This window comes from Patiria miniata, unplaced genomic scaffold, assembly GCF_015706575.1.
Source record: "Patiria miniata isolate m_02_andy unplaced genomic scaffold, ASM1570657v1 HiC_scaffold_1, whole genome shotgun sequence".
NCBI lineage: Eukaryota > Metazoa > Echinodermata > Asteroidea > Valvatida > Asterinidae > Patiria > Patiria miniata.
In genome coordinates, this window is record NW_024037047.1 from 36,377,045 (window position 1) to 36,401,283 (window position 24,239).

The 24,239-nt window shown below is 41.0% G+C and overlaps 2 protein-coding genes across 3 annotated transcripts in view; one reads left to right on the plus strand and one right to left on the minus strand.

Moving 5' to 3' along the window:
* Positions 1 to 88: 88 nt before the first annotated feature.
* On the minus strand, positions 89 to 14,829 carry LOC119729495 (uncharacterized protein At4g04980-like). Of its 2 annotated transcripts, none has more exons than XM_038202069.1 (8): positions 14,681 to 14,829; positions 12,399 to 12,518; positions 11,163 to 11,267; positions 8,846 to 8,969; positions 7,306 to 7,664; positions 6,235 to 6,338; positions 4,325 to 4,423; positions 89 to 1,249 (listed from the first exon to the last, which is right to left on the minus strand). In XM_038202069.1, exons 2-8 carry the CDS (start codon positions 12,516 to 12,518, stop codon positions 1,030 to 1,032), a joined length of 1,131 nt encoding a protein of 376 aa, XP_038057997.1. In that variant the 5' UTR covers positions 14,681 to 14,829; the 3' UTR covers positions 89 to 1,029. The 2 variants fall into 2 exon arrangements, with proteins under 2 accessions (XP_038057997.1, XP_038058007.1); XM_038202079.1 differs by lacking the exon at positions 14,681 to 14,829 and adding an exon at positions 13,412 to 13,430.
* Positions 14,830 to 14,927: 98 nt separating this feature from the next.
* LOC119729487 (RING finger protein 10-like) overlaps positions 14,928 to 24,239 on the plus strand; it is a 28,866-nt gene continuing 19,554 nt past the window's right edge. Inside the window, exons 1-7 of the mRNA XM_038202058.1 lie at positions 14,928 to 15,393; positions 17,814 to 17,992; positions 19,380 to 19,579; positions 20,839 to 20,929; positions 21,493 to 21,550; positions 22,797 to 22,923; positions 23,713 to 23,846. Of these exons, the coding sequence (XP_038057986.1) occupies positions 15,306 to 15,393; positions 17,814 to 17,992; positions 19,380 to 19,579; positions 20,839 to 20,929; positions 21,493 to 21,550; positions 22,797 to 22,923; positions 23,713 to 23,846 (877 nt within the window). The 5' untranslated portion in view covers positions 14,928 to 15,305. The remainder of the gene's footprint in view (positions 15,394 to 17,813; positions 17,993 to 19,379; positions 19,580 to 20,838; positions 20,930 to 21,492; positions 21,551 to 22,796; positions 22,924 to 23,712; positions 23,847 to 24,239) is intronic.

Below are 24,239 nucleotides of genomic sequence, written 5' to 3' on the forward strand. Positions count from 1 at the left end.
CATCTATGACAAATTTAGATTTTTCTCCAAAAGGGGCAATCCAAAAAGTATACATGTACGCACGAAATTCCAGCTTTTTAGGCCCCCCCCCCTCTCCCTGTACGCATACGCATTCCGGTGTACAATAAACATGTACTGTATGTACATTACAAAGCATACGAATGCACTATGCTTGCCAGCTAATAGACCTAAGACGTCATGCTTTGTTTATATATCCGCTTTCCTCAGAAAGCGCATAAACAAAGCGTGACGTCATCAGGTCTTAGACCATTGAAGCAGTCTTTTTATTGGCGATTGTGAAGTAGTTAGTTTATTGAACTTACCAAATAAGTTAGCAACATTTAAAAACCAACAAGTGTCATGGATAGAGGGCAGGTTTTTGATTTCTTGTGGGAAATATTGGGGTAAAATGATGACAAAGACGACAAAATACAAAACTAAAGATGGGGATCATTGCGACGCTCTGTGAAACTGAATGCGCAAAACCACGTTCAATACATGAACTGTAAAATGCGTACAAAAATCACGTTTTCTACTGTTCAAATTTCAAAAAAATATTGCTGTTCGATTTAAAAGAAGTCAGCATTGAGTTACAGAAGTTGATTTAGAATAATAAAAAAAAAAGCTCGACTCCAACAACTTGACTAAAACTAAAGAGGGGCCCGTATCACAATTGTCTTGTTATCATTTTGTGTTCTCTGAAATTTAATGACCTCGGAGGCGTTGGCTGCCAGTGGCACTGGGAAGAAATCTAGAGTGGGGTCAAGGTAAAGTGTGATAAAGATTTTCGATGCATAAAACCTGGTCCTGGTAAAAAGGACATTGAGTTTATGACAAGTTATTAAAAGCAAATTATCGTTCTGCATACGGGGGAGGGGGGGGGGAGGCATGTATGGTGTCCGCAATGTTAACAACCCCCTCCCCCTTTTCGTGCGTATGTACTGTATGGACGGCCCTAAAGACAATTTACAACAAAAATATACACTACATGTATACCTTATTTGTCCCAACCTACTGCGTGAAATGTCTTCATGGCGTGAAGCCTGTTGGGCTGTTGAAAGAACTAGCAGGACTGTTGACGGCTGTCACTGGGCTGCGTGCGTTGCGAAACTTGTCCACCATCTGTTGATTAAAGGCACTGATGGTAGAGATACCACAGACGTCAGTTATGGAAGCCCTGACAATGCTTGCTGAGAGGACACGCTTCCTGGCCGTCAGTGGGGTCTTCAGAGATTTGCTTCTTGGGGATCTGATGACAGAATTGGAAAAGAAATTAAACTTAAAAGAAACCCCCCAACTTAAAAGTGACCCCCAGCTCTTTCCTTCCATGGTTCAAGCTCAGACGGGAGTGCATTATGACAACAGACTTCCTACAGTGGAAAGTAACTCACCATTTAATATGAGCTGCGGTTTGGTGTGATTGGACTCCAAAAAAATCCAGTGCCTCTCACTGGATTTTTGATGACATTCATAATACTCACGTAGGCATGCGCAATACTACCAGTGAGTCAGTATTTTAAAGTCCTAAATTCACAACGCAACGCCCCAGGTGCATTCTGTGCAACATCGCGCAGTATGCGCGACGCGCGCGCCAATCTCCTTATAAGGTAACTAACTGTAGAGGGACATTCCATATTATAGTCAGAGGGGTGTTTGATACAACTTGTTGAGCAAAATGGTTAGCAATGTCTAGTTTTTGACTTGTTTAGATTTTTGGACGGAAAAGCATTTATTTTTTTACCAAAAAGGTATTTATGAATGAGAATAAACGTGTTTAAGACCGGTTTGAGTCTGGATGGGTGATAATTACCCTTGGCTTTGCCTCGGGTAATTATCACCAATCCAGACTCCCACCGGTCTGAAAGAGAGTGTTATAATACCTCCCAAACACACATTTATTCCCTTATTCTTAAATACCTAATACAGTTTACCCATTCTTATTGGTCGAGAGCCCGTCACATGGCCGGTCTTAAACGGATGATTAAGACATGGCTAGCTGGTCTTAAACACTTTTCCAGTGTCACATGAAATGTGGACTCCCATGAATTCTGGTGCCTTTTAACATTTCATTGGTTGAACATTCAAAACCCTCTTTCACTAAGGGAATAAATATGTGCTTGGCCAGTCTTAAACAAGTCCGTTAAACCACTTCGCTACGGGATTAATTTTGCCGAAAATTTTTATTTTCGCAAAAGGCAAAATTTTCCAGCCAACTTCTGATGTACAGCCAAACGCCACAAAGACTGATTCGCAAGAGTCATTTCAACAGTATTTGTACGATATTTCTTGCCGAAACCTCATATGTTTCAATACACCAGGGTGTGCACTGAAGCATAAATTGTACAACAACAGGCCGTGCACAGCGGCCAATTCAAGATCAACACACGGTCCGCTTCAACCGACTTCACGGACTTTGTGTGTGTGTACAAAAAGCATGAGGGATTAGCGTGTTTAGACCTCACCCAGAGGCAAGTCGAGGCAATCTTGACATCTTAACCCGTCAGCCGTGCCTGTGTACAAAAACAGCCAGTGCGTGTTATCATGTCCTCTGACGCAAACTGGTTAAGACTGGCTGAGGGAATGGACGCTGATAACAGCCCGAACTGAAGACGATGGATATTATCGATGACCAGGCCCCCAGCTGGTCTTAAATGGACTTGTTTAATTAACCCTAACCCACCTCACTCCTCCAAAATCCTCCTGGTGGTTTTGGAGGATTCTAGAGGATTGAGGATGAATGGTGATTGAATCAAATGAGGATTCTGGAGGATTGAGGATGAATGGTGATTGAAGCACATGAGGATTTTGGAGGATTGAGGATGAATGCATTATGAGGCAGGACTGTCTGATGATTTTGAAGGATTTGGCGTTGGGTTATCCTGCATTTAAACACGAGTGCAAAATTTTGGGATGAGGAGGATTTTGGAGGATTGACGATGAATGCATTTTGAGGCAGGACTGTCTGACAATTTTGAAAAATTTAGGCGGAGTTGCAAAATTTTTGAGGATTTTGGAGGATTGAGGATGGTTCTAAGCAAAAAGGGCCTAGGGGGTTAGGGTTTTTAATGCTGGCCAAGCACATATTTATTCTCATTCATGTTGTTTTTGGTCAAAGAGCAAAAAAAAAAAAAGGTTTCCAACAATTTAGTTTAACAATTTTACTTCATGATTTTTTTAAACACTCCTCTAGCTATGTTATGATATGTGCCTTTCGCGAGTAGTCATAAACATCTCCTTATATGGCGATTGGCGTACTGATCGTAATGTGGCGCAGAATGCAGCTGTAACGGTGTAGTGTTAACTTAGGACAATGAAATAGTGACTCATTGGTAGTATTGCGCATGCCTACGTGAGGATTGTGAACGTTCAACCAATAAAAGGGTAAAAGGGATCGGATTTCAAAGGAGTCCAAATTTCATGTGACACTGGTAAAGTGTTTAAGACCAGCCAGCCGGTATTTTATCAACCGTTTAAAACCGGCCACATGATGGGCTCTCGACCAATGGGAATGGGTAAACTGTCTTAGCATTCCTTCTGTTTTGAGGCGTGCGATCACACCCCCACGCCATCACACGCCTAAATGCTTCCTGAGAAGTGCGAATAATCGCACGCCTGAATCCACCAGTACCGCACACCTCGGCATACATTTACGGCATAATTGTACTTCATAATTTGTGAAAAAGGAAAGATTCCCATATCTGGCCATCACTAATTTTTCCCTTCAGTGACCTTTAAGCCATCAGAAGGTGATATGTCCTAAAAAAGTCAAATTTAGCAGGGAAAATATTGCAGTATTTACTGAGAAAACACTTAGAAATGTTCAGACCAGTCTCATACAGTTTGTGCACAGGGTGACAAGTGATGGCCACATATGGGAATCTTTTCGTGAAAAATAAGGTACGTCAGTGAAGAGAAAACAGCTTTATTTTAAACCAAGATGAATATTATGAAGAAAAGAAAAGATTGTTCAGTCCCAGCTTGGACCACAGAATCACACGCCTAGAAAAACCACACGCCTAGAAAAACCACACGCCTAGAAAAACCACACGCCTAGAAAAACCACACGCCTAGAAAAACCACACGCCTAGAAAAACCACACGCCTAGAAAAATCACACGCCTAGAAAAATCACACGCCTAGAAAAATCACACGCCTAGAAAAATCCAGGTGTGCCTTTTTCCACACACCTGTGATTTTTAAATGTGATCTGCACCAATGCATAGCTGTTTTCGCATGATATTAACAAACATAGGCATAACACATGGATGGCAAGTACATCTTTGTACCAGTTGCTTAGTTTACAAATTTCAACAAGTTTTCTTTACCTCTTTGACGTCTTTGTGGATACAGACTTCAATCTGGTCTTGTCGAATGAGCGGAGTTCATCGTGGACACTGGCAATCGAGCTCAGTGAAGTCGATGACCTGCAAAAAGTACAAGAAAAGTTTTCAAATTGTATTCTCTATGTCTATTCTAAAGTACACTGCTTACGTATTTTAATTAAGGACACAAGGTGAGTTGTGTTGATAGAAGCATGTGTTTTAGGCATTTGTTTATGGTGTAAATCGAGTACACACATGTGCAACATCATCGGTGAATCGAGGACAGGAACCAAATTGAGGACGACCTCGATTAGAAAACATGTACAAAACCAATGGGAGCTGTTGCGAAAAAGTACAAACAAAGGAAAAGGGAAAAAGGAACAAAAGAAAATCCTTGGTTTACACCATAAACAAACGTGTGTGTACGTGTTCACCTTTTCAAACCGTGGACGAAAAATACCAGAGAACAAAAGAGGGACAATAGGACGTCCACGATCGCCGGTGAACACACGTTTGTGTGTGTGTGTGTGGTTTTGGGGTTTTTTTTTTTCTTTTTCAAATTCCACTTTGACAGACAGTTCTGTCTTGAAGACGTTCTCCACGTTCTTATGGTTTCGAATCTCTTGTTTAATAATAGAAGGGAATGCTGGTTTTTAAGTAGTAAATATATGGCACTACACAAAATTAATCTTCCATCTGTTTGAACAGTCAGAGAAAGTCAAAAGTTAAATATATTTCCTCTGCTATGCCTTAAACATACATAGGCCAGATCATGCAGTGTTTCTCCTGGCTAATGAACTGAGCGAGGTGGTAACAATTCAAATTGTTGATTGAAACAAAATTTACAATCTGCAAACTGAAAAGTATGCAGTGCTCACAAAATTGCGCGATTCCAAAAACACATCCATATATGGTGAGTTCTTGATACACGGAGGTCAAGGAAAACGCTCATATACATGTATGTAAATTACACAAAATGAAATTCTTCAATTGATATTTCCTTTATTGTAAATCTTCACAGCGAGGTGGTGATATTGGCAAAAAATTGAGCGAGGTGGGCACTGAAAGTAGCAAGGAGGGCCGCCTCACGTTTGAATGGGCAGGGAAAACACTGAGATCATGTAGATGTATATGGTAATCACTGTACGAGTCAATTTGAATCATCATGAAAGAAGAAAACAAGTACTCAACAGCTGGCATATTAATCGCGTCAATATTAATGGTGCCCTTCTGTAGACACTGCACCCAATTTCATGAAACTCATTGTATGCATCGCAGCGCTGCGACACGTCGTATCCCTACGATGCGTTGCAGCTGCGACGCGTCCTGCGATCCATTTCACAAAACACGTCGTAAGTGTGACGCGTCGTAGGTGTAGCACAGCTCGGTGACTGTTTTATGTATTTAATCAGCGTAAAGTCAATCGTCATCTGATATTCAACAAAGAGTCGTCGGATCTCCGCTCCAAATTTGTTAAAACGTAAAACAAAATGGCGGCCGTGTGATGCAATTTTAAGGGAAAACAAGCTTTCAGTGGACTGTATAGCTAATTTGAAATTTCAACTGCAATACCTCAGGCTAATTCATAATTATTCAATGATTTTTTTATTTACAAGTTTACACGCATTGCCTTGGTATAATCTCGTTTAAATGTTTATAGCATAAAACTGGCTAAGAAAAGGACTCTTCTTATTTTGCGATGACTAAACACGCCGTAACTTGCGACGCGTTTTAAGCCGTTGTCAAGGAACTTACGACGCGTTCAACTCATTGCAAGTTTCGTGAAATGGATTATACGACGCGTCGCAAGTTGCGACGTGTTACACGTCGTAACTCGAGTTGTGACGCGTCGCAGGGCTTCGTGAAATCGGGTGCTGAAGAAGTTCAAACAGTCACTAGATTGATATTGTTACCCGTAGCGTTTCAGCTCGGAGTGGATTCCTGGTGTCCGTGGAGTGTTGGGTGTCGCTCCTGGCTTAATAGGTGTGGACTTGTACGTTGGACTTTCCAAACTGACCTACAATCAAAAACCACAATATAAGAATCTTTCAGACAAAACATCCATGGCTGGAATTTCCTTTGTTTGAGTGAATCATGACAAACCAACATTCTTAAAGACAATCCTAAACCCACTGGATCAAACAAAATGCAGGATGATACAGTTGTACTGTCGTTGCCTTCAGCCTGTGTAATCCAGGTCCAAATTCCACCCAGGCTACTTTCTAATAGCGTTGGGTTGTCAGTCCCTGTCTGATAGCTCCCAACTCCAACACGGAACATTTCTGCATCATATCCCTCTTAAAGCCCTACACGCATACAACGCAGAGGTAATTTATTTGTACATTGTAGCATATATGCCATTTTACTAAGTTTGAATAATCATGAATATGCTCAGTCAAACATAATTGTGCATCCTAGGAAGTTTTTTTTCTTTGCAAAGACGTTTTGGAAGTCTAATTTTACTCTCTGATCTTTGTAATTAACCTATCATGGTAGAATTGCATCAACACAGCTTGTGAAATATTGGACGCAGAACGCGCAAAATCTGAGACAAACAAAACTCGTGACAAACAGAATTCCATAGGGTGGTCTAAGGGGTGTGGTGTTTTCTTGGTGATAGGTAAATTGTATAACTACTGAAATTGTATAGCAACCTAACATTGCGAGTAACCTCCCCTAGAAACTTCTATTAGAGAAAACAGAGAATCTAACTGTAAACTGGCCAGCCCTCTAATCTATCTTAATCCTTCGTCCAAACAGTGGCTTTATAATCCCTAACACTTGGTGTAATCATGCAAGCCACATGTGCTGTCACACAGCTGATATTGACAACTGCAGGGGATTAGCAACAGTATCTGATAACAGGGGCCAGTTTGTTGACAAAGGGATTAACAAGACAAGAGTGTACTGCTAGAAGTACTGTATTCTTTTTCCTTCCCTAACTCAGAAAGCTGCTAGAAGCACTTACACCTGATGATGCTCACCTGATTATTAATCCTTTCTTTCAGTGGCCCAGTGCGGTTCACATTTGCTGGTGGGGGAGGGGGTGGGGGCGGAATACTGCAGTCAACAGATGGAGTACTAGAAGGTGGATGAATAGGGGGACGGCGGCATGGAGTAATTGCCAGAACCGACTTGACAAACACGTCATCGTCACCAGAGGTCGCAGGGGATGAGACGGGTGGTGGGGGATAGGCTGGGGGAGGGGGAGCTGTACGCTTGGAGCTAGACGAAACCTTGTTGGGTCTCTTGAAGTTTGCTGGCGTGGTGTTCTCTTTGTTCCTCGCAGCAGCTTTCTTGGCAGCGATGCGCCGAGAAAATCTCTTCTTGCTTTTGTTGGCTTCTGTAAAGCAGACATGAATTAAAGGCCACTATAAATTTATGACCAGTGTGTCATATCTATACAGTAGCAATCAAAATAATCATGTTTTAATCCAGCTCTGTAGCGCAAGCACTTGGGAACAATACGCGCAGTGCACATCACACATAGGCATGTGTGATGTGCACTGCGCGTATTGTTCCTGTATTGTTCCTGCGCCTGTATGCTTTGCAAACAATGCTGATGCTATGCGTATTGTACCGTTGCTACAGGTATAGTACTTTGATTGTTACAGGTATAGTAAGTTTGGCTGTGCACAGCAAGATAGCAAAAACAGGGAATGCCATGCATGCCATGTGACGAGCTCTCGGCCAGTAAAGATACAGAATCTGTTGGTTAGTGTCATAATATGTATTATAACAGCTCATCCACAGATTCTGAGTCTTGACTGGCCGAGAGCCAGTCACATGGCATTCACTATTTTTGCTATCTTGCTGTGCACGGCAAAAAGTACTATACCCGTAGCAACCAAAGAACTATACCCCCCTAGCAACCAGAGTACTATGCATAAGAACCGGTATTGTGTGCAAACGTGTACGTGCTGCGAGTAATGTTTCCAAGTGCTAGCGCTAAAAACTGGGTTCAAACATTACATGAAGGGGTAGTTTGGAAAAGTGCAAGTAAATTTTCAATAAATTCGGATTGAAATTGAAATACATATCTACTTAGATTAAATTATTCAGTTATCACTTAAAATCAAGCAGAATCTGTGGGACAGTATAAAACACATATTGACTGCTTTATCTTGTGGTATAGTAAAACTAGCCTCCCTCGGTGTTCCATGGAGCATTCTATTTTCCCTCGGCTTCGCTTCACCTCAGGACAAATAGAATGCTTCATGGATCACCGAGGGAGACTAGTTTTTACGCAACTCGAAGCAGTCAATATTGTATACTATGCAACACTATACATGTACAATTCAACAACAAAAAATACTGGACAATTACTCGATTGGACATTCTGGTCAATATACTAGATTCCTGAAGAACTCTAAAATTCTTGTGAGGTTTGAGGTGATTTTTAGAAGAATGATTCAGAAAGAAAGGGTTTCAACAATTAAGGTCTTACCATCTTCAGAGGTGCAACAAGCAAAATGATTGAATGGTATGACAGAACAATTCACAGGGAATCGTGTTGATTCTCACCTTGTCCATAATCATACACTTTGGCAAGTTCGTGCTGCAACTGACCAATCTTAAACAGTGTTTCATCATTAGACACTGCATCTTCCATATAGTCTGGCCCCCTCACTGTGGCGAGAAATTTGCACTTCAAAAAAGAGAAAAGGAAATCAAGAAAATGAGAGATGCATTGCACACAGAAATACTCCAAGCATGGGAAATTTACTAAAGCTGGGTTGGGGAAAGTCAAGGCAGATGTTACAGAAACGTTGAATATGTATTTAGTTTTATATACTGACATACAGATCCTTGTCATTTGATTAGTGGAACTCACATCAAATGACATTCATTATTGCTCCCATTCACGCTGGGGCTCAAAAAGTCCTATTTGCCCATGGTGAATGGGATTTACTATTCAACAGTTAGGATCATCCTTATTTCATGGCGTGGTATTTGTGTACAAATGAATGCTAGTGTGCGCGTTGAGCCTTGCGCGTATTGTTCCCAAGAGCCAATAGCTACAGAGTTGGGTTCAAACATTTTGTGAAGGGGTGGTTTGGGAGAGAGAGATGCATTTTCCACAAATTTTGTATTAAAATAGAAGTTCATTTTAACTGTATATCAAACGACAAGGATCGCTCAGTACAACAAATATTGAGTGGCTTTAAATCGTGAAATTAGAGGAAGTTTATCGCTCGGTAAAATCTGGACTTTTCCATTTCACTTGGCTTCGCCAGATTTAACCTTGTGATAATGTTCCCCCCATTCCACTCTGAGCCCCTCAATGGGCGTTTTCGAATCCCTGTTCTTGACAACACTCGGGTTAACCTGACACGAGAACAGCGGTCTCGAACGTGACGAACAGACCCGAGAGGGCGTTCGCGGATCGATTTTTTCACTCCCCGGTTGATGGAGGGTTCGGCGAGGTGCAGCTTGAACAAAATGGCGGACTGTGCAGATTCGTAATTTGTTTTGTGGGGTTTTTTTGTGGCTAATACCCTAATGATTGGAATAAGAATACCATTATAGTGCAGGTCTGCAATTTCATCCCCGCATGTCCGGTTTTGCAACAGTCGTCCTCGTTCATTTGGAATAGGCCTAAGTACAAATTCAGACGATTGTCGGCCATTTTGCATTGCTTTATATCGATGCGACACGCACCCGCTCGTTCGTAACAACCAGCTCGAGAACACGTTCTCGTGTTACACGCGTGTTGTCAAGAACAGGGATTCGAAAACGCCCATGGATTGTATACTGGTAATGAAACAAAGGACTGTTCTGAAGCACCCAAGTCATACCACCTTTAAAGGCTGAAAAAAAAGCCTGCAAACAGTGGAGACATGTTTAGTTTGAGTGGTGGAAGGCACATGCCAATATTATTGGTTGAACCCACAGAGATAGGTAGGTGCTCATAATCCAATCCACATATAAGTGTGTCTGGGATTCCAACCCAGGGGCCGTTTCACAAAACTCTAAGAAGCGTCTTAGAAAGGTTTCTCGTCTTACATGTAACTCGCGACTCGTCCTGTATGATCTATTTCACCAAACTTAAGATGCGTTCAACACGTCCTAACTTCCTTAGCAACATGGCTAAACTCGTCTCAACTTACAATGTAAGATGAGTCTTAGGGTCGTCTTATCTCATGAATGTGTGCGTTAATTTGTATAATCGTCTGATAATCATTGCAATATCTTCTCGTTAAAGACGAATGTTGGCCTAGAATTATAGTTTCGAGGAAGAAAAATGCTGTAGAAACATATTTGAAAAGAATTCTGATATGTGGGTAGGTTAAATAAAAATAACTTATTGACAAATTTAATTATACATGTATGGCCGTTACGGCAACAACTAGTCGACTTTTAAAAATAGATTGATGAAATGGGGAGCACGAAAGTCACTCTTGCATAACTACTTTGCATGTGAAATTTATTGAGTAGTGTAATATTCTCTGGCTAAAGTGTGTTCTAGTGCATGTGCGCTCGCGGTAACCTGGTTTTGCACTTTTCTTTCAACAGCTGTTTCGTCAAGTGGTAAAAAATAAAAACAGCCATCGAATTGGTAGTTTTGATGCGTCTTGCTTAAGATGGGTTTGTGAAATCTGTCTATAGGACATGTCTTTAGATCGATCTTAGAGCGGGCACTCATCTTAAGTCCTAAGATGGGTCGCAAGATAAGACGAGTTTCGTGAAAGCGGCCCCAGGTCGCCTGGAAGGTAAAGAAGGTACCTCTATGCCCGCCTAACTCCCCAAACATATCAATAGAGTGAGGAAACCCAACATGCTACCATGTCCTAAACCCAAATAACTAGAACCTGTACACAGTCATATGTAGGTTGCTTACTTTCACATAAGAAAAGATTCCAGCATTCTCGGCTTCTTCCTGTTTTTGTCGCACTAAGACTTTCTTGTAGGCAGATGGGTTCATCTCCAAATAGTCCATTAAGTCCTAAAAGAGAAACCATCACACATTCTGATTATAAAGTAATATGCACTTAGCATACATGTTCATGTATACTAATGTTTTTATTTCATCATTGAAGACATCATTGAAATTTTTAAAATTTGTATGGTGTACAAACCCCATGCAGGAACATTAAAGGGACACTGTGTCCTGGAATGCACCCAATTGACATATCCCCATTTGTGAGTTAAAGCTATAGTCCATCATTTGCAGCTATCCAAAAAGTAACTGGCGTAATTATTGTTGAAAAACATACTTGCTTGAAAGATAGTAAGGGGACTAAACTCCCTGTGAAATTATTCTTTCTGGCAAGCTGTCATTTTGAAGTAATCAACGAAAGAAGGCCTTTCCAACAGTGCTTCTTAAGACACACCGTAGGAAATTTAAATTAGTAGTTCGTTTTGTTATTCAAGCATTGGCACGACGCACACGCTCGCGCAGTTGCTATAATTCGTCGGATCAGTGCGCGACATCGTGTAGTTGCAATCGGCTCAGTGAGAACGTGTCTGGGACGCTGAATTCAGGCCCAATTCAAAACATGATTCAGCAACTTCTGATGATTCAGCAACAATCTGAAATTGAGATCCTAGAATGCTGTTTTTCTCGGAATATACAGCTGAAGCTTAGCTGAAACTTCATCAGGTTAGTTGCTCAGTATCCTTCATTAGATTTTGAGCACTTTTGTTGCTTCAAACGAACAAAATGCACTAATTACAAATGATGGACTATAGCTTTAAAAGGTACTTTTGAATGTGAGTGTTCCAGTATTTGGGTTCAAACGCATGCACGCACTGGTTTTTCTGACAAATTAATATTTTATCTATTAAACCCACAATGTCTTTGTGGGTCGAAAATAAGTGATTTCGCTCTATCAACTGAATCCCACAAATTCAGTGTTCAACTGCAAGACTTCATTTGTTTTAATAAACCATAGGCCTATCGCATTGAGTTGAATTGAATGTAGTTCTCTGTCTGTGTCATCATAGAAGGAGTATGTTGTGTGCCTAATTCATACTCATCTCAAACATAGTCATGATGTCATACCTCTGATACATGTAAACTTCTTAGAAAATGGGTTTTATATATTTCTGTTTTGCTGTGATGAGTAATTCTCACCCTCAACGCTTTTTCCGTCTCGATAGCCCCATGCTTTTCATACTGTGCTGGGGCAATCTGTTGGCAATACGTATGAACCATGGCCTTTGGTTCATCATATTCACTGTACGACTCCATCATCTGAAGAAAAAAAATTAATGAAAAAATAAAGAATTAATATCTCAAACTAAAACCATCGGGTCACGCAATCAGGAGAAAATATATATATAGCTTTCATTCAACTTTTTGGACAGTCAATCAAGATTAGCCTACTACTAAGAAGAACCAATTACTGGGGACCTAGAAGTCCTTTGTTTTTACTTTTGTCTATGGTCCGTTGAGCTAGTACGACCAACCAATGACAAAATCATTGTCCAGTCTCTGGACCAGCACTTCAGCCTAGCCCCGGGTCTACTAGTACTAGTTCATGTAGTACAGGAGTCACTGTTTTTTGTAACTCGAGTCGAGTCATTTTAAAGAAATGACTCAGTCTCGGGAACGGTAAGAATTAGCATGATCAATGATTAGGGTTTTTTGGAAGAAATGTTGCAACCTGATGCCACTTCCGCGATTGTGTACAAAGTCTATGGAGATCGAGTCAAGACAATTTTCTAAGTAGATTTCCTAACAAAATTGGAAATGTTTCTCCATGTTTTCAGTCCCAGATTCATGTTTTATCTCCATTTTTGCAAAAAATGACCTTCATTATAGGCCTATGAAGAAAAAAGTGGCATCAGGTTGCAACCTTTTATCCTGTTTTTTTTCCAACTACATGTACATGTACATGGCATATTATCATCTGTCCACCTGAATTCACGAGGGAAAAAAATCCATACTGGATTTTTTTTAAAGGGAAATAAAGTCTGAAATTGTAAAATGGTTTGATTCCCATTTTCTGAATACGAAGTTACAACGAAAATGTTGGCATGGAGCCAGACTAAAATTTGTCACCGGAAAATGTCTAAGCACAAAAAAAAGTAACTGCGCATGTTCAGTCATGTCAGTGCATATCCGGCAAGCTAACGTAATCTTACTAAACTTGGTTTGCCGTCTCCGACTAAATATCCAATGGCACTGCCAAATAATAAAGGATGCAACTTTTGGCACTTGAAAACTAATTGAAAAAAGTGGTGGCCCAGTACGGAATTTTTTCCATGACGAGGATCTATTTCAAAGCACTCGCATTCAATTTGCGTTGGACAACGCGCATGCGTTGCAAGCGTTTACCTCACCTGCACCGATTATCATGATTATGGTGACTCGACGATACTAACTGCAATTAATTGTACCCAATCCAAATCGTGAACTTTTTCGGGAATTTCAGGACGCAGTGCCCCTTTAAGTTGTGGTCATGTATCCTCGAGTCACAAATCGGCGCAGCAGGCATGGCAGGTATTGAAGCCCAACGCAACGCAACGTCCAACGCAAATTGAATGTTGTGAGTGCGTCGAAATAGGGCTGACGATACATGAATCATGGAATGTGAATAGAATTCTTAACCTACAAAAACGGGCATTGAGAGTTATTAATTCTGTCGACAGACTTGAACATTCAAATCCTCTCTTCTGTAAGCATAAAACACTCAAGGTCAATGACATTTATTCACTTCAGCTTGGAGCCTTCATGCATCGTTTGAATAATAATTTACTTCCAAATCCCATTGCACAAATGTTCTGTAGAAACGAAACTATTTGCAAGAACAACTGTTTATAAAAAGACAATTAGGCATGAAGGCCCCAAGTACTGGAAGTCCTTACATAAATCACTCCAGGGCACTCGTAGCCTTCCATTATTTAAATCTAAACTTAAATCGAATTTACTATCAAATTATAATACTATAGCTCAGATTAATCTTCTTACTGGGTTACTACTCTGTATTGCTACTCTGTATTTCTTTTTTTTTCGATCAGCAATATTGTTTTTTCGTGTGTTATGTACAATTTAAAATTTATACGTTCAATTGTTTTTCATTTGTTTTTCATTAAATGTTTGTATTAATCCATGTTAAAGGGGATCTCTACTCGACAAGCTCTGCTTTTTGGGGATCCCCTTCCGCCATCTCCAATTAGAAAATAATGCGTCCAAAGTGTATAAATATATTTTGTAAAACAAGCTCGAACTTTATATTACCCAAAACTACATGTAATAATGTATGTATTTATGCCTTGTCACTTTGAAATGAGATGTGGTAAAAATAATAAAGAATGAATGAATGAATGAATGAATGCCGATATAAGCATACTCCTCATTTTCCATTCATTCATTTTTCACAATCAAGTAAACCCAGTATAGGCCCTACTTACACACGTTCACACGGACTTATGAAGGCATAAAAATTCCCACATGCAAGCGGTAAGTTGTACCCGATCGATCAAGCAGTCAAGTTTGTTTTCAAAATACGCGGCGCGACGTACCCGCTGTATGTGTCATGTATATGTGTACGTTTTACGTTACGATGCGTGACGTCGTTTTGCATGCAGCTAGCATGCAAATGTCTTACAGCAGAGCAGAGTACCAGCGATTTGCCGCAAAAAGTCGACCTTTGACCTCATCACCGGGTGGATATAGCCTCGTTTTCGGCGCAATTGTCGCCAGTGTGGGAAGAACTCTTACGAAAAGTTGCGCAAACATCGCCAAATTTGGTCTGCAAAGACCAATTTGGGGGTCAACCAGAGGCAAACCGAACGTTGCAAGTGCTACATAGCACACTTTGAGCCTATTCCAGGCTCAGTTTTGCGAATACTTCGTTTAAAAAATTGTATTAAAAAATCGGTCAGAATCTAGCAGATCGGTTTGTTTATTTTTGATTGCAACATGGAGTGCTGATCAGCTTCGCCATGTCTCATCTAGTGATTGTCCACCAAGTTTTACCTCCTTTTGGAGTTGCTGTGCCGACAGTAAGCTCAACATTGTCTGCATCCGTTGTGGATGTCAGAACCGAAAGAGATGGAGAAGAATATTGCTTTGAATCGTTCTGCCTGTGGTGTGTCCAAAATTCCATCTGAGCCGAAAAAAGGTGTGCAATTCAAGTAACGTATTTTTGGATGGAAACAGGACAACTCGTATGCGAACCAACTCGTACGCAGGACAACCCAAGTCGTATGCGGGCCAACCCTTACGTGGGCTGAAATTAGCCAATTTGAACGATAGTGCGTTTCCAGATTGGACTTGGACAGAGTCATGATTTGTTGAACACATTTAATTTTATCGGCACCCTTTCAGTTAAATATTAAAGTTTTAGACTTGGGAGAATTTGTCAAGATATCGGTGATCGAGAAGTGTAGGGCCCCTGTTTTGTTTTGATCAAATTAGAGTCAAACATGTTTTTTATTGCCCAAAAAAATTGAAAAATCACCTTTAGCTTTACAATCAAAAGCAGGCTTTTCTCAATTCTAACAATAACATGTCTAATGACACCTGTTTTGATTCAGATTCTTGGGGTAGAAATCACGATTTTCCTGCCCGGTTTGTGCCTTGCGATTCAGTGCGCCGTGCGTGCTCACGGTACATCGCGCTGTGATCGCCATCTTTATTTTCGGGTTGCGTGTTGTCGCCGCGCTGTCATCGTCATTTTACCCCAAAATTTCTCTCAAAATATCAAAACCCTGCCCTCTAACTATCTAGGAATGACCATGGAGGTAGGTCTACCTCCATGCTATGACATACCTGTTTATTGAGAATGTCGCCAACTAGTTTGGCAGGTCCAATAATTTTAAAGTGGATTTTGTTCCCTTATAGAAACCGGGCCCTACACTACACGATCGCCAAAATATCCACCTTCTGTACTCATGGTACTGTAGGCTGTAGTACTAGTAGTCCGAACAGTACATGATCGCAAAAAGTTTACCCCAAACCCCCCACAAAATTACTGTGTGATTTATTGTATGACTGCATGATTGATACCGTTGTTGCCAAATGTATTTTCAACAATTTCAATTCTATATGCAACAATGTACAAGTTCAAAAGTTTTGATTTTAAATATAATTTTGCGACTGTGTCAGACTCGGAGTTGAGCAACAAGCACGTCAAACCACGCGACTAGTCAGTGTGGAGAATTATACTAGTAATACATGGCACGATGCACTGACTAGTTAGCAGTGTATTGTTGGAAGTCTACAGATGCAGCAGACATATACGATTTAAATTCTCACTACGAGTGGAATTGTCTTCTGGTATAGCATGCACGTGTCATTTTGTGTCTTTCCAGGACAATTGTAATGAGCAATAAAAATCTGATTTAAAAATCAAAAATGGGACCCTCAGTAACGCAAAATACTCCCCTGCAGAAAAAAAATGTATGCCGACCGACCGACCCTGATTTCGTTGTATCCATGTGACCCGAACCAAAAGTTTTAGTACGATGTACATTTGTACTCGCACTATGCTAGTCTATACATGTAGTACTCACGCGTACGAGTTGGTTTGCATACAAGTTGGTCCGCCTATGAGTTGTCATGTGTACGAGTTGGTCGTGTACAAGTTTTTAATTAATAATTTAATTTTTAAAAAATTACAGAAGTTCCTGGATCCTGTATTGATATGTGTAATCTGCATGATGTTATTTGGCATGTTTTACCACGACCACATCAGATGTTAGATTTAAGGCCAATAGCAGGGCACCCTCATAGTCATACTGTATGATTCTTGGTCCCTTAAACCCTAACAGAACTCAACTCATCAAAGCCCAATGGCATGTTTTGTTGGAGTCTGTCAGGATGGGTACAGTACCCCTAAACTGACAGTCTTTTACATTGGGTTGGCACACCTCCAGAATCAAAGTCAGAAATATGTATGTGCAGTTTCCCATATGGTGTTGGACTTTGCCAGGATGGGTGTGGTTCCTAGATCCTAGTAAATCATGCTAGGGAGTTAAGGTAAAGCTCTCACTCAAACCTGTACAACAAAGCATTACAAACCCACTGATGGGGACTCTGTTTCTTGGAAGTTGGATTGTAAATGTCTTTTTTATTCATTGTCGATTTCTTTGTTTTCATGAACGACTGCTGCACATGATGACTTTTTATCTTGACCCGTTGTGAATATGTGGAGAAAAAGGCCAAATTGGAATGAAACGTAACAAGATGGAAAGTTTAAACCCCGGATATACATGTAGCTGCAACATGCATATCCATGTAAAGTATTTTGTAGAGTTTCCTATCATTAGAGGTGGGGTCTGCTAAGCTGGGCTTACAGAAAATGTATTTAAGTACATGTACGTGTAAACATTGTCATTGTAATTTGTAAATCATAGAAAGTAGGGAAGATAGAGTAATGGTTTGTACATTTGTAGAAACAAAAGTAAGGCAATTTCATTCCCTATTCCATTTTAAAAATGTGTTTTACACTGAAATTCAAACAGGCCCAATAACTTAAAAGTTTTTTTACTTTTCTGACTCTGCAATTAAATCTTAAAATACTGTAAATTTCCATTTCAGACAATGGCCGTGGTAATGGAAATGGGCAATCCTTTCACAAGAAGAGAGAATCTTCATTGTCTAAGGCGGGCCCTGATGCTGGTGTCCAGCGTAAGAGCAACCCACAGAGGTCCAGAGGCTTCACTGATAAGAGACCTCGAAGCAGCAAGGATGGCAGCTGGACAGGCAGACGTGATGAGGTTTGTGTTACGAGTCAATCTAACCTTAGCCCATTCCCCCCCCAAAAAAATTCAAAATTATTACATTACATAAGTGAAGATTAGATTTTGCCCTTCACCGACATATAAACACTGTATTCTCAGTGTGTTACCTCCCGAGTGAAAGTTGGAAAAAAGTCACTCGGGTGGGACTTGAACCCATGACCTGCTGCATTCTAGTGCAGATGTCTTACCACTCGATCACAGAGCTTTCAGGATTGGTTGGCTGATTCAAATCTGATGTACATGTAGCAACGGGTTCCGCAATTAACCCTTACCCTACTAGACCCTCCAACGCATGCCAATATGTGCCTCAAGAAAATCTCCTATGTTTTTTGCATGGCCCTCCAATATCTGCCATGTCATTTCAAGGGTAACTGGACAGGCACTCCAATACATGCCACAGAGAACAATGAGAGTCCTCTGATAACAAAGTGAGTGCCCCCAGCTGGTCAGTATCAGGCACCCTCCAGGGCCTCCAACTCCTGCCAATTGGAGCCTTCACTGCTACATCAAAGTATCCTCCAATAAACTGCAGCTGGAGGGCATTGGCATAACCAACTGATATGCAGTAAACTACCCTCAGAGAGTAAGGGTTAAGGTATTCATAAGATGAGATTTGCGTCCGGGTGTTACCCTTCACCGACGTATAAACTGTCTATTCAATGTGTTGCCTCCCAAGTGAAAATTGGAAAAATTTACTTGGGTTTGACGCGAACCCAGGACCTGCTTTCTAGTGCAGACATCTTTAACCACTCGATCACCGAGCTTGCTGATGGGAATCTGATGTACATGTATGTACCCGACTACCCATTAACCCTAACCGCCCTGAATCCTTCAAAATCCTCTTTGCCAAAGTGGAGGAATTTGGAGGATTGAGGTTACATGACAGAAGTGCGTTACTGATTTTGTAGGATGCACTTTGTCAAGGTCTTGGGCCGGACCTTGTGTTTTGTTTTTGCTCAGCCATGCATAAATATAGGCCTGGGTTATGCTTGAAACCCTCCGTACTGCTCCAGGATGTCACTGGCCAAGCCTCAACATATTGACAGTTTTTGCAGGATTCAGGCAGTGGTCACCCCTCCACAGACCATATTCAAGAAATAATGGTGGAATTTGCAGGATTGAGGCTATACGCTATTTTTCCATGAGGCCAATTGGTGGATTTTGCAGGATTGAGGCTACATTCTAGCAAAAAGGCCGAGGGAGTTAGGTTTAATTGTTAGACACCAATGATTCCTGGAGAGCCAACCATCTATAGAATCTACACATTCCTTACATACATCTGACTGGCAGGCAAAATTACATTGAAAGAGCAAAGATTGTAGGCAACACAATTCACAGTTGATTTCTTGTAATGATTTTGCAGGTGACAAAGTCCCAGAGGGCAGAGTTTGGCTCTGCCCTGTCAGGTGGGCCTAAGAAGATGAACCTGAATCATCTCATCAATTTCACCATGGCACCTAGAGAGTCCTCCATGGACAACAGAGGGCCAGGGGGTTGGAGAGGCCGCAATAAATGGGCACATCGCTACCCCAAGTATAACAAGGAGCAGTTTCTGCAGGCAAAGTGAGTTGCTGTATAACCAAGTCTTCGTTCACTAACCCTAACCTCACCTAAAGCTACAAAAGTACTAGTAGTAAACTGTAGTATGCAGTACTTCAGCATGTAAGTGGGCACAAAACACATAGTATTTTTTGGTACATGGTGCCCGCATACATAATTATTATACATAGTATTCTGTAGTACTCAGTTCTTTATCCCAAAGTAATGGCTAGGATGTTAAGGTTAATTTTCAGTTGTTTGTTTTCAGTGTATTATCGATCACGTTCCTAAACAAAAGTGAGTGCCAACATTTTTAGGAAGGTAGTTTTAGCAGGAGAAACCAACATTTGGATGCCCAAAGTTATTGATGGGTGGCAAAACCTTCTGTTGTAAATAAACTTGAAATTAGACCACGTATCGCTTGAAATTGAGTATTGAGAAATTAGAATTGGTGTAAAGAAATGGTGTAAAGGAATTAGTGAAAGGAAATGAACTATGCTCAATTTTAGAATTGAGCAATATTCCAGCCTGATGGTACAATCCTGCATACTAGGCGGTTACCCGGCTTTGGCGGTTTGTCGGACACATACAGTTGATGGATGTGTTACTGTTAGTCTCTGTTGCGCTGGAAAGCGCCCGGCCTATTACTCACTGTTGCAACCCAAAACCGCCCCGAAATCAGTGCTACAGACCCATATGAACAGCGACCTGTTGACCCATATGAACAGTAACTTGTAAAGTCATATTAACATGTCGCTTGGGACTTCCCCTGTCAGATGCAATCACAGCGTGTGTACGTGTATTGTGTAGACGTTGGGTGTACAGTACACTGTACGTGGTACGGTAACTATGGCTACACCGAGTTGACCTCCGAGTGACTTCACGACTTGGCCCGTAGTTTACGTGCGTGAATGTTTACACGTTTACACATACACACGCTGTATGTACGTCCGTACGTAAGAGAGAGGACCCCTGTGAGAGGCCCCTGGGGCCGCAATCGCTTGACAAAGGTTGAACAAATCTGAGGTGGACCAAGCGTCACCCACCCACGGAGTTTCAGCGCAGCACGATCTGCAACTTCCGAGAATAAGCCCAGACAAACAAGCATGCAAATATTGTGACAGCGAATTGCATATTATTATTTAGATGTCAAGGGGACTCAAGGCACTACAAAATCTTGGAGTGCATTTTGATGGGTTCATGGTAACAATATAAACATGTCTTGTTTATTGATAACGAAAGCCTAATTAATCCCAGGGTTCTTTGTCTTGCCCTTCTCACAGTTGTCAGTTTGTGGTCAAGGCTGCTAATGATTACACTCTGCAGTGTGTGGACTCGGATAAGTTGGTCGAGTGGGATCTTATTGAGCAAGTGGTAAGCAAATATGTCAGAGAATAGTTTTCGTTTTGCTGAAAGAACTCTTACTTTTTTGTGTTCCGTGGACAGAACTTTAAAACGGTGTTTGTGTTCAAAATTCCGTAACTTGAAAAGTGCATGAGTGGATTGAATGATTCTTGTACCAAATGAAAGTCAATCTGATAAAACTGTTTTCAAAATTGTGGATGTGATGCAATTGTTTTTGCTACTGGTACAAAATAATACACACAAGCTATGGTCATGAAGGCTAAGGTGTGGCAATCAACCAAGATGCTTAGATTACTTGAAACATTGAGCAGCTATATGTATGCCAAGTTCATGAAGTCTTAAAGATGCTAGTCATCCAGATTTTGCCCAAAATGTCCTTCTTGAGATTGAATAACCTCGTTTTAAAGGTCTGTGTCAAAGTTCATTATCAGAGGAAACATTGAAGAACCTTGCTGGTCTATATCTGACATGTCGGCCATTCTCTTGGATGTTTCCTCACATATCCTTAATGTTTTGATTTGTTAAGCATGTAGACTGTTCTCAATAACGTGTTTGACTTATATACATTTCAGAGGATTCTGAGTCCGGAGGTACCGTCCTGTCCTATTTGCCTGTACCCACCAACTGCAGGTGAGTTCCCCCCTCCCCCTCCAAGGAATGACCGTGACTCTCCGTTGGTTTGCAATATACATCAGCAAATGCTTTTTTTGGCAATCAATCACCTTGTCACTTAGGCCCTCGCAACAACACATGCTTCAGGTCTCCACTGACCAGCTCTACCAATTTATTGCCGTTGTGCAAAATTGGGTCACGAGGTCACTCATTTCGCATTGGGGCTAGCACTATACTAAACACAAATCGGGTGTTCCACATGCTATAAAACGCTCCATGCACCAACTGACGGTCAACAAAATAATGGGAATCCTTTTTAATTGACAGTCACAACCACGTGAGTAGTTGTGCATTATAAGAACAGACTTTTACATCATATACATGACTTATAGGCTACAGCAGGTCTACAGTTGGTCTACAGTTGGGCCCCAGCTTCCGAGATAATTCTGTGCTTGTTTTTGAGAGAAACCCAGCCACAGTGCAGGCAGTAAGACACATTCTTTGAGCTTTCAAAGGGCATTAAATCAACTCATTATACGTAATAATCCCTTTGCTGTAGGTGTCTAAAAAATGCACAATCCACCAGCATCTAAAAGATTTAGAGGCTGCAAAAAGTCATGAAGAGTCATAGAGCTATATTAAATTACTAGAGCACTTACTCCTCATTCTATGCGCGGAGACGCTTTGAAGCCGCTCTGGGCGCAGATGTATTGAATTCGTGTGCCTGTTCGTAGAACATAATGAAATTAGATGGATTGAATTTTGAAAGTGTGCTCTACATGCAACGCGCAAGTAGAACATACGCAAACAACTTAAGCGCGTCATTGACGGTTCAAAAAAGCAACTGCAAAAAGCAACTGCAGCAAATACGCGCACGCGTTGCTCTGTTTACGTAGAGCAAAACAACACGATCATTTGCTGATCGTGCGTTTCGGTTTTGGGCGTATTGGCTTCGATTACGCACCGGTTTGGAATACAAACGCAGATATGCAAATAACCGTACAAAAGCCGTACAAAATTTCAAGGTCTCCATAGGTTTGTGCGCAAACATGGATGCGCCCAGCAGGCATTACTTTGTACACGAAATTAGCGCTCTAGTATTAGCTCTATGTGAAGAGTACAAACTTCATAATGTATAACTTCAAGATACTAAAATGAACACCCTTGTAACTATTTCTATATAACTGTTTGTATTTGTTCTTATAAGTACCGTACCAGTTGGATTCAAGGATGGAATTGACTTGTTTATTTTGGATATCCCTAGCCAAGATCACCCGTTGTGGCCATATTTACTGCTGGACCTGCATGCTGCATTACTTGGAACTCGGTGAGAAGACTTGGAGAAAGTGCCCCATCTGTTACGAAGCAGTGCATCAAAAAGATCTGAAAAGGTACATTTTATTGAATGTTTAAAATGTTTATGTCTATATCTCACTAAATTTCTATTAACCCTAACCGCCCTGAATCCTTCAAAATCCTCTTTGCCAAAGTGGAGGAATTTGGCGGATTGAGGTTACATGACAAAAGTGCGTTACTGATTTCGTAGGATGCACTTTGTCAAGGTCTTGGGCTGGACCTTGTGTTGTTTTGTGCTCAGCCATGCATAAATATAGGCCTGGATTATGCTTGAAATCCTCCGTACTGCTCCAGGATGTCACTGGCCAAGCCTCAACATATTGACAGTCACTGCCGCAGGATTTTGCAGGATTCAGGCAGTGATCACCCCTCCACGGACCATATTCCAGAATTCGGCCGACCAGCATTGGGGAAAAATGTTTTTTTTTCTTTAAAAACTGCTCCTAATTTTTCATAATTAGTTATTCCGCATTTTCTCGGCAATTGATTACACACCTGTGAAGGGGTACAAGCCTGTTAGACTGATTCTCTGACCTTATAATTCCCCAAAGTCTGTAAATTGCTCCATTTAATCTTTAGTGGGGTCAGGGAACCAGACTACAAGTACATGATTGGTTTTCTTGGTTTTTCCAGCATCTACAAGCCCAAAACGTGAAACAAGTCAGTTTAACAATATTTGCTATAACAAACTAATCCTCTAAATCCATTTATTTCTGAAAATTGCAGCAAAAGCAAATGTTGTACATTCCCTTTAAATCTTCTTAATTTCTCCATGTAAAGTGTATAAGGAGCCATAAGTGTGTGCTTTTTCTTTCTTTCTCCAGTGTTGTTGCCAAGGAAACCCATGGTTACAGTCGGGGTGATGAGATAACGTTTCGTCTCATGAAACGAGAGAAGGGCTCAGTCATCACACAGCCACACTCTACCAGAGAGTATGGCAAGCTATTCACCATTGAAGGTGGGTAAAACACCCTTTTTTCTTTCCTTAATCCTAAAGGCTACTGGATGTAACACACTGCAACGGATGTGAAAATCTGTCAGTCCTTGTTGCATTGCGCCATTAAAGGGACACTAGGTCCTGGAACAGCCCAATTGGGCTACAAAACGCGCTTTGAATGAGATGATGTTAATCGGAAAGAACATTTAAAAGTAGGATATAAACATCCACACAACTATTAAAAACTGGGCCTTTTTTGTGTTATTCCTGTATTATGCGTGCGTAAACGAATTTCGGGGTCCACTTTTGCGACCCCATAAATTCGAGCTGTTTTGATGCTAGTTGTGATTTCATTCGTAAAGTGTTCGCCTTTTGTGGACGTTGAAGAAACCATATTTTTTTGCATTGGTGATT